General features: G+C 36.7%; 1 protein-coding gene across 2 annotated transcripts; it reads left to right on the forward strand.

The window, feature by feature from the left end:
* Positions 1-40: 40 nt before the first annotated feature.
* On the forward strand, positions 41-9,451 carry LOC105040625 (mitogen-activated protein kinase 1). Of its 2 annotated transcripts, XM_073254579.1 has the most exons (7): positions 41-385; positions 599-728; positions 2,263-2,400; positions 3,709-3,756; positions 6,062-6,394; positions 7,816-7,996; positions 8,980-9,451. In XM_073254579.1, the coding sequence occupies exons 1-7, from the start codon at positions 147-149 to the stop codon at positions 9,150-9,152; spliced, it is 1,242 nt and encodes a 413-aa protein (XP_073110680.1). In that variant the 5' UTR covers positions 41-146; the 3' UTR covers positions 9,153-9,451. The 2 variants fall into 2 exon arrangements, with proteins under 2 accessions (XP_073110680.1, XP_073110682.1); XM_073254581.1 differs by lacking the exon at positions 3,709-3,756 and having other exon boundaries at positions 44-385.
* The last annotated feature ends 1,681 nt before the right edge of the window (positions 9,452-11,132 follow it).

The following is an 11,132-nucleotide window of genomic DNA, read 5'->3' on the forward strand; positions in this document are numbered from 1 at the left end:
ATAATGAAATAATAGCTCTTCTGTAGTTAAGACTTAAAGAAGGGAGAGAAGGGGGGAAAGGGGGAGGAGGGGATCCAATCCTTGGCTGTTTCCATTGCTGCTGCCTCTGCCTCTAGGTTTTTTTTTGGAGTCCCGAGGAGGGAGAGATGGATGCGGGAGCTCAGCCCACCGACGCCGACATGGCGGAGGCGGGGCCGCCCCCCCAGCAGGCGGCGGCCCCGGCAGCGGCAGCGCCGCCTCCACCCGGGCTGGAGAGCATTCAGGCGACCCTCAGCCACGGCGGGCGCTTCATCCAGTACAACATCTTCGGGAACATCTTCGAGGTGACCTCCAAATACAAGCCCCCCATCATGCCAATCGGAAAGGGTGCCTACGGGATCGTCTGGTACTCTCTCTCTCTCTCTCACCCCCCCCCCCCCCCCCTCTCTTCTGCTCTTCTCTCTCTCTCTCTCACCCCTCCCCCCCTCTATTCTGCTCTTCTTTTGATTCGTAATTTTTCCATGTGCTTCGTTGATTTCTATAATAAAAATTGTTCTTTTGCTTATTTTTTTTGATCTATCGAGATCGCTAATTTTGTCGCTCTGTTCTGTGGATTTAGCTCGGCTTTGAATTCGGAGACAAGTGAGCAAGTAGCGATCAAGAAGATCGCCAACGCTTTCGATAACAAGATCGACGCAAAAAGGACGCTACGTGAGATAAAGCTTCTTAGGCACATGGATCATGAAAATGTTAGTGACTCTCTCTGTGGCGCTCTGTCTCTCTGATGCTGCTTGCTAATATTTATATATATATCAATATGTGAATAAGCTGACTCGGAATAGACTGGTATCCAGTCTAGGGTTATTGTATGGCAATTTTACACTTTGATGAGCGGTTTCTATAACTGGACAAAGCTCCTTGGTCTGAATTATCTGTGTGCGCTAGTCGTTTATGATGATGCCGGATAAAGAATCTTCCGTCTGTCATCATAAATTAGTATTGCTTGGTACCTCTAGATTAAAGAAATGTGATTTCATTTTTTCGGGATTGAAGATGAAAATGTAAGTAAGATATACCTTGCGTTCTGATATTGCAATTAAGAGGAAGAAGGATCACATATCTAAGGAATGATGTTTGGAAGGCTGAGTGGGCAAAATTTAGCAAAGACAGTATCTTTTACTGGAAAGGTTAAATCTTCTTGGTTCAGACCCTCAGAAAGGGTGGTTAAACATAACTCTCATAACTCCTCAAAAGGAAAGAGAGAAAGAAACCTGTGATCAATATATATATATATGTGTGTGTGTGAGAAGGGGGAAAACTTCTAAGTATCTCCCTGTATATTAAGTCGCTAAAACATTTTCCTTTTATAAAATCGTATGTGAAATCAAATCACCAATTGGTACTCATATTTTTGTCAAGGAAGTACAAAAACATATTTTTAGTATGATCCATATTATTACATCAATCTGATGCTTATATATCAATTCAAGTTCATGATAGGGATGCCTATTACACAGTTATTAGTTTAATCTTTTCCTTCTTTAAGTGATGTTAATACATAACTTATGGTTATGTGCTCGTTGAAGTTGATCTGATTGTCTGAACTGATAGTAGTTGAAAAGGAAATACTCCTGCACACTTACATTAACTGGTGTATATGAATTGTGAACTACTGTAGTTGTTAAATTTTTCTTCCACTTTTGAATGGTATTGTTTTTAAGAATCACTTTGATATTTTTAGTTCTCATAGCATTCACATAAACTTGACTGCTCCACCCAACCATTTTTGGCTCTTTTTAAACCTAGCTGGTATGGAACCTCTTCTACTTCTTTCCATGAAAAGTTATTAGGTTATCATTTCAGGCAATAAATGTACAATAGCATGTTGAGTTCTGGGACCTCTTTTATCTGTTCCATTTATTGGTTTTGGTTTTTCAAAGTATCATGCTTTATAAGATTTTTAAAAACATTATTTATAAGGCTGCAGTCACTATCAAGTTTAATGAGGTTAAAATATCTTTCTATCATACTTTTTGTTTGCATACAGTAGTTAGTAATAATATCTTTAACAGTTATTGGTTCTTGCAGCCTCGCTTGCTTGAGGTATGGTAAGAAAATAATATCATTTTATCTAAGTCTGAATCGTAGGCAAGAGAACATGCTTGCTTAGCAACTAATTGATTTTCTTGTGGGAGGAACCCCTGAATTTTACATGATTGTATCACATATTAAGTCTGAATTTGGTTCCTATTTCTGATTTTATCTTGTATGTCTGCAATACAGGTTGTTGCTATCAGAGACATAATACCACCTCCTGTGAGGGAAACATTTAATGATGTCTACATTGCTTATGAATTAATGGATACTGATCTCCATCAAATTATTCGCTCAAATCAAGCTTTGTCTGAGGAACATTGTCAGGTTATGTTGTCATAACTTGTCGTTTCTACAAAATAAGGATTTTCCTTTCTTGTTGCATTGTGTGGAACACACTTTAGTATATCTGTGTTATGCATTATAACATGTCCTGATGTAATATGATATGCCACCAAAATCATGCCACTGAGTTCTTTTCGATCAATGACATGAGTAATCATCCTGCTCTAAGGGCTCAAATATGATGCCTGATTTGGCTTTGTGAATTGATACTATTCTTACTCTACTGTGCACCATTTCTAGCAAGGATGGTATAGGCGTATAGCTATATGCAGATCTTTTATGGTGTCAATTCATGTTACAGTTTTTATGGTTGAGCCACTGCTAATTCTTAAAAAAGTTTTTTTTTTCTTTTTCTTCTTCTATTACCTTGTGCAAATTAAGTAGACTAAGTGATCCACAGATCATTAATGCATGCTATTTTGTAGAATGTCACAACTAATAACTATTCATTTGATTGACCTACTTGATACTTGCTGGCTTCGAAGGAGAGGGTTCAGAACCTGCAGGTGTCACTTGAGGTTCAAGCTCTCATCTAGCAAGGCTACACTGGGCTGAAACTTAGCCTATGACAATCTTCATTAAGGAGGCTTCTTCTATGGGTAAAAGAAGATACTCTAGAAGATGCTAATGATTCCTCCATCATTTTGTTAGACGAAATTTTAAAATTTTGGTGAAGGAATCAATGTCATTAAAAAGTATGGTGTTAGCTTCAGTAAAGAAATAGTTAATCAAAAAATGATATTAATAGAAGCAGATTACTATTTCCTGAGATATGGATGGCACAGGGCCTATGGTGTCCAAACATACATGCATAACCAGAGATGACATCCTACTCCGACCAGTTATCCTGATAATATCTTCATCATCTTTTTCTCTTCTTCTTATTTTTGTTTTTGCATTTTGTTTACTTTGGCTGGTCAATATATTACTTTTAGTAAGATTTATCTGAATAATTATTTGCCAAAATAGATCATTTACTTATTTGGATTCCCAAGTCATGAAATGTTTCAATTAAGACTGCAGAGTTTGAAATTGATGTAAATAGAGACATTACTTTTGAATTATTTACTCAAGCTCTGTGGTCATATAAAGCTTCGGATTGATTGGTACTGCCAATGAATGAAACAGCTCATGCAATGTACCCTAGAGTTGCATGTCACTGATAACACACACTTGTGTCTTATTGACTTAATCTTCTTATAACAGTTTAGAGATTGATGCAAGTTTTGACTCCCTTCTATTTGCCATGGGGACCCGCATAGTTTATTATTAAACCTCATTTTTTTTCAGGAAAAAGAGCAGCTAGAAGACAGATTTATATGGAAAATCCATAAAATGGTAAATCACAATGCACCCATGTTCTCCTAATGCTGTGATATTGGCCATCTTGGTGGGTGACCGAAAGGAAGATGAACCAATATCTTGGTTTTTCTAGGCTGAGATTGGATGTCCAGAATATTCTGGAAAAAACCAAGGCATTTTGAGATCTGGTCCAATATATAATGAGATATGGATGTCTCAACCAGTATTAGTTTAACCTTTGTTAGCTGCTATTTTAAGGCATTTATAGACATTGGCTTATCAGAAAATCCATTTAAGGTAATAATACAAAGTTGGAAAAATCTCAGGTGGTGTGTTAATGTTGTCTTGGCCGATATCTCGATATGTATAACTCATATCAAGTGAGATAGAAAGACTGTCATTTCAAATATATTGTATTTGTGGGTGCCCAATGCAAATTGTTATCCTGGCTGAGATATTGGTCTAAATGAAAAACTTGGATACATAATTAAGAGTTCTTCAATATATGACATTCTATTCTATGCGAAAAGTTGATTTAGCATAAACCAGATCGCAATTTCATGTGTAAATTGCGCATGTGGCACTTCTCTTCCTCTGAAAGATCGCCAAGATTTTTCAGTAAGAGGTTGCTTCCAAATGACTTCTGAACATCTTCCATGTTTCATTAGAACTCAAGGATACCAAAAAAAAAACAAAAAAACAAAATTCTCTCCTTTATGTATCTTTGGTGGATCAGAACCTTTTTCATTCCATTTCAATGGTCTCTCTCACTCTCCTAGTTGGAGTAAGAGAGAAGAAGAAATTGAATTATTTTCAAGCTGGAACCTACAAACTAAGAAACTTCATATGTTATAATCTTCTAACTTCCTTAGTCTCTTGACAATCCCAACTTAAACTCACCAGTATTTTCAATTACTTAGCTAATCTCGGGTTTTAGCGATGTCATGCTCATATGCTGTTCATTGCCTTTGGCATAAGTTGTTATTTTCTTTTGGTATGATCTGGTTTGCCTGTCATCATAAAGTCTCTTTTGAAGGGCATAAATTCTCAACGTGCCACCATAAGCAACTGTTAGTGAATAGTCTGAACTACATGACATGTGTAGCATGATTTTTTTTGTCTAACCAGCAAGCCAAAGACTAAGAAGTGAAATATGCATCTTTCAACCACTTTGTAACCAACACTACTTTAATGCATGTCCACCACTCTATCTGCTTAAATCATTTATGTTTCCCATCTTGTATGATGAATATCCACTTCTGTTGGTTCACAAAGGCAAGTTCTATACAAGGGGAATTTCCTAGTCTGATATAACTGGAACTGTTAAATTTGCTTTTTTTTTTTTAGGGATATGATAATCATTAAAGAAGGCAAGGAAGTCAATTTTTTAACATATGTCAAACATTTTTTTGGCAAAGGCAAAAGAAGGTCCATGGAGGTCCACATTTAGCAACTTGCTATTGTGTTTATGTCTTATTATTACATAAGCAACATGACGATTGCTTTGATGGTTTTTGGCAAGGTTCATCCACATGTTCATCATTACTTCACTAATTTCTAAGTACACTGCTAAATATCAGATACATGCAATATTAGACATGATGAAACTGTTTTGGAAAGGAAAATGACAAAGTTTCACCTACCACACTTCAGTTAAATGTTTGCTTGTCAATAAATTTTACAAGCGTTTAGTGGGGTTTAGGGAACCTTCACTTCCAGTTTAAGGCTGCTTCAACACTTTCTAGACTCCCAGGTTGCTTATGTTTTGAGATGACAGTGAACTCATCTATTTGTTGAATTCTGGGTGAGTTAATCTGGAAACCAATAGAATATCACATGATCATTCCATAATTTGGTGAAGATGAAGGATACTTTGACCAACTTCTTTTCTGTTTTCTGTATATCAATAACAACTCCAATGAATAAGTATCCACCATGACTCTTAGCTGTGTCTGCTGAGCACCTCAAGAATCACAGTAGGTTTTCTGCTTCCTAAGGTGTCACTTAGTTGATGAAGCACTGCAATGGTCATTGTTTGCAATCCGCTAAGTGTTCTATCATGCAACAATTACTTTGATTCTTCAGTGATTCAAGGAACTTGAGATATTGAGCCATGAATATCATACTAATCTTTTTCTTGCTTGTTTGTCTGGATGGACCAGCATACATGTGGCTCCATTTATTGAACTTGTGACCTTTGAACAGTATATTTTCAAAAACCACATTTCCTTGTTACTATCAATGTATATCTCTTCCATGAATTTCTGCATAATTTAATATTTTTGTAGTCGAAAAATTAACTCATTTCATCTGTTTCTTTTCTTTCCCTTTCTTTGTGCAGTATTTCCTTTATCAGATCCTTCGTGGATTAAAATATATACATTCAGCGAATGTCCTTCACAGAGACTTAAAACCAAGCAACCTCCTCTTAAATGCTAACTGTGATTTAAAGATTTGTGATTTTGGACTTGCTCGTACTACCTCAGAAACTGATTTCATGACAGAGTATGTTGTAACAAGATGGTACAGGGCGCCAGAGCTATTGTTGAATTCTTCAGAGTATACTGCAGCAATTGACGTGTGGTCTGTTGGCTGCATTTTTATGGAACTGATGGACCGGAAACCTTTATTTCCAGGAAGGGACCATGTGCACCAGCTACGTTTACTAATGGAGGTTGATCCATCTCTTTTTAAACATGTTTCCTTTTTATCACTTATCCAGTTTTACAATTTATTTTCCATGCCAAATATCTTTTTTTTTTTTGTCCTTTTGTCCATGATGGAATGTACTAAGGCTTCATGACAGTTTCTTGATAATATGCTGAATCAATAATAATTACCACAAGAAAGTATGAGGTAATTAGATAAATGGAAGATATATGGAAAAGATTTGAAATTGCTTATACATAGAAAAAACAAAGACTCTTTTAAATAGAAATAAATGGCAAAAGGATTCAGAAATCCAACTCTAGCAATTAAGTCGGCCAATTTTCTCTTGGTTATCTTTGATTTTTTTTTAAAAAATTCTTAATCATTTGATGGTATAGCATTTTAATGGTTTAATGACCGTATGTTGCTTGTCCTAATGCTAGCAGTAGGTTGTGTCCCTTCATATAAACCAATCAGCCAAAGGGGCTCGTTTTGGATTGCCATGACCTGAACAATTGGATACTTTAAACACAGACATATTCAAATGCTGACTGAATGATTATGACCTACATCTTGATAGGCTTGGTTTTGGATCTTCATTAAACATTTTGTACAACTTGAACCATGAACCATGTCAGTTGTTAAGACTATTTTTCTATCAATTATGTGGTAGATCTACTATTGGTATTCACTGTCAATTGGTTTGTGACTAATAATGATCCATGCAACAAATTAATTGCAGTTTTATTAAGGTGTTCTTACTTACTTTAATGACAATAACCTTCACACTTTATTCATCTTTACATTTGATAACCAATTAACTGTAACCATCAAATCTTGCCCAATAATTAGGGGCAGCTTTATGAGTCTTGTTTATTATTAATCTTTCCTATTAAGGGCTGTCCCTAGTGTTATTGCAAGTTCTTCCAAATCCTTTTTTGTAACTTCCATCCATGTTAACATAGATCTATTTCTGCTCTTGTAAGATCCTTTATTGTATATTTCAGAACCTCTCCTTTCTGGGAACTCAGAGCTTTCTTGCACATGATCGGATGGTCTCAAATCTCCATCTATTACTTGTCATTTTGTTCATAGATGGTGCAAAACTTACACCTCCTCTAGTATACTTTTCACTTGTAGCAAAACTTTGTTGGTTAACTTTCGATCCATAAAACTGACAAGTAATGGGATAAGTCTTAGGTTTTAAGGGTCTCCTAGGACTTGGTGTTGTGCCCAACCTTGTTTTGTGTGTCTTATGGATATGGTCTTTTCTGCACATCAGGCATAACTATAATATTATGTATTTTTTTTCACTCTTTGTAGGTTATGTTGGATGCAAACTACAATATTATGTGGTAATTAGTTGTGCAGTAATGTGTTACTGGTGTTTTTGCAATGCATGCTAATACGTGGGTCAGCTAAAGTAATTTGTGCTGCACCATGCAGCTTATAGGCACTCCAAATGAGGCTGATTTGGATTTTGTGAATGAAAATGCAAGAAGATATATTCGCCAACTTCCTCGCTATGCACGGCAATCCTTCCCTGAAAAGTTTCCCCACGTTCACCCTTTAGCTATTGATCTTGTTGAAAAGATGTTGACATTCGATCCTAGACAGAGAATAACTGGTAAGTACATTCTACCTGTTCTGCTTGTTAGATTATATTGATCTGTAGTAGCAATAAGATTACATAATCAAGCAAAATATGCCTTCATTGGAAATCATTCTTCTGCATGTAAGTTGCTTTGGTTTTTCCTCGAATGGTGACATAATGAGTAGTCAAATTTGAACTTCCCCAGTGCATTATATTTTTATTGTGATGATGTACGATATGGAACATCATCATAAACAGGTTATGCTTTAAAACACTTCTGACAGTGACATTATTCCACAACTATTATTGAGCCGTTTGGTACTTGTTCTTAGAATATTATGATCTCATTCTAGGTACCTCTGGACACAATTCATTCAATTGCAATTGCCTTGTTTAAAGTTGTTATATCTTTTTATCTGGAATGAAGTTCTACTTAGGTGTTCTCCACCTTTTTGTAGCTTTTAATATTGTCCGATCTCTTCCTCAAAATGCTCTTGCAGTTTAAACAATAACCCCATTTACCAACATTGTGGGAACTCATTTTATGCAGTGATTTTTCCATTTAATTATATCTGCAAACAGGAGTGCCTGTTATTTTCTTGTACACAAAGGTGGTTGGCCGCACGCTTGCAATAGCTCACTGGACCAAAATGCTAATTTGACTTTCCAGCACTCCCTTCAAGAGCCCCAATAAAAAGCTTACACCTATATTTCTCTCTTACCCTATGTCTTTTACTCCGTTTCTGGTAGGCCAAGATGATTACTTGATTTATTGGAAATGTAGGGTTGTATACCGTGGTTTGTTAAGTAGGATTGTAGGAGCTATGACTATTTGCGGATCTACAGAATTTCCTGTTCAAGTGGGTCATTTTTGCCCCCCACAATCATCTGTCTGTGTCCGCTACCTTATTTACCTCTAAGATCATTCTGACGATTGATTTGTTTCAACAGTTTAAACATATATGCTTGATCCTTCTGATACAATCTTTTCGTATTCACTTCCCAATTTGTTGCAGTTGAAGATGCACTGGCACATCCCTATTTGGCATCCTTGCATGACATTAGCGACGAACCTGTCTGCATGACACCCTTCAGCTTTGATTTTGAGCAGCATGCTCTCTCAGAAGAACAAATGAAAGAGCTAATCTACCGGGAGGGTCTCGCATTCAACCCTGAGTACCAACAATAAGAGTTTCTAATGGTCCTGTTTGTTGACCCTATGACCTTTGATCAGCGCAATTCATGTGGCTTTTGCATGCATCTGCTACTGATTCATCCATGTATATATATATATATGCGCTTCACCGGAGCTCTGATTCTATTTGGTAGCTGTGATCTGAAAGGCAGGGACTTGAAGTGGGTGGATATTTGTGGGTGATTGTATGGATGCTTGTGCGTCTGTATCTTACTTTTTATGGTTATTTAAATGTTACTTGTTTCTAGTTTCTCTAGTTAGAGCATAAATAATGAAAAGTTATGGTTGCCATATCTGAGTTCGTTCTTATAGATCTTAATCATGAAGTTTATGCTCTGAGGACAGGTAAATGCCGACATAGTGGGGAATCCACCTGAAAGGTCTCAATAAAGGAAAAGAGAGGAAAGAGCAAAAGTGCATTTTGATCACACGCTAGTTTGTATTTACAATGGAAAACCAGTTGCGAGGGCTCATACTTGTTCTAGAACATGAGAGCTAATGCTTGAAATTTAAGTGGGGATGTGCTACCACATTCGGGCCTGTTTGCGTTTTTTCTGCAGGAATCAGGGCCATTGGCTTGCTTACCCAGTAGTCTTTGAGGGGACCGTGTTTTTAGAGTAAATCCCGGCCTGTGGGATGTTGATTTGGAGGAAGAAGAAAATTATTGATGGTGATTTTTCCCTTCCATAGAATCTAGGTTAAAAGGGTGTTGGATTGATAGGGGTCATGCTCAATAATTTGTTGAGTCCAAGAATCTGATAGAAAATTTAGTACAATTCTGCTGGATTTTCTAAAGAGGCTTTAAGGATCTGTTAGGATATTCCTCCTGCAGGTTGAAAATCCTGCAGGATTTGTGGATTGGGGTTGTTTATTCAACCGTGGCTCTAGCGACTAAACACCTTCTAGTCCAATTCTTGCGAGAAGAAAAGAAGAGGATCTTCATAATTTTTTTTTCTTCTTTTTTGTGCAGCTCAAAGGTTAGGATTTAGGCAGATCTTTAAAAGATGGGAGCTAGATGACCCAACAGTCTCGATGCTTGTAGGATTTTAAGCCTAATCATATAGCAACAGCTAGACAACTTTTAAATGGGTGAGGTTCCATTTCCTAGGACTGAGATGAGCTTTTTATAAGTACTTATTCTTTAATTGGTTACTGGAGCTGGTTAGATTTGGTCGTAAGAATTTCTTGCCTCATATGGTAATATATATATATATATATATATATATAGAGAGAGAGAGAGAGAGAGAGAGAGATGAGTGGAATCATTCTAAGCCTTTTCCATTGGACAAAAGACCAAGGATTTTTTGTGATATTCTTTGAGATGAGGGGAAATGCTCGTGAATCTTTAGCACTAAAATAAAATGCAAGGTTATTCTAGAATGACTGTTTTCTACACTAAAAAAATTACCTACAGAATTTAGAGCCAGGAGACGAAAGCAAACTACGCAAGGACTGCTTCTTAGACTCCGAATTGACCAAAATAATTAAAATCCATGACCATGTGTTGCCCTTTCTCTGAGATCGCCAGACCATACTCTCCCTCCTAGGAAGAACTTGGGGCTACTCCGGTGGTGAAATAACGCCCCTTTTTTGTTGCCAAGGACGATCGAAAAGTCCATGCTGGAATAGACGAGGAACGCTTGGATCAGCCTAGCATTCCTGATTCTTGATTCTTGCACATACATACTATATATACTTCTATTTTTATATTCTCTTAACACACTTTTGTGTGTGTCTGTATGTGTGTGTGTATGTGTGTACACATACATACATATACATCTATGTATACACACACATGTGTGTATGTATACACACGTTCATATAAGGTATACTTGGATTAGATCAATCGGATTTGAATTCAGATATGATCAAATCAAAACTAGATAATGGGGGTCTTACATCGATGATCCCTATTATAGTTTTGGTATCATTGGATTTGAGTTCAAATCCGATCGATTTTATTCTAATTTTACT

This window comes from Elaeis guineensis, chromosome 3 (assembly GCF_000442705.2).
Source record: "Elaeis guineensis isolate ETL-2024a chromosome 3, EG11, whole genome shotgun sequence".
NCBI lineage: Eukaryota > Viridiplantae > Streptophyta > Magnoliopsida > Arecales > Arecaceae > Elaeis > Elaeis guineensis.

Coding starts and splice junctions, on each gene's coding strand:
- LOC105040625 (XM_073254579.1), top strand. CDS start 147: ATGGATGCGGGAGCTCAGCCCACCGACGCCGACATGGCGGAGGCGGGG. Junction 6,395..7,815: donor AGCTACGTTTACTAATGGAG/GTTGATCCATCT, acceptor TGCACCATGCAG/CTTATAGGCACTCCAAATGA. Junction 7,997..8,979: donor TCCTAGACAGAGAATAACTG/GTAAGTACATTC, acceptor AATTTGTTGCAG/TTGAAGATGCACTGGCACAT.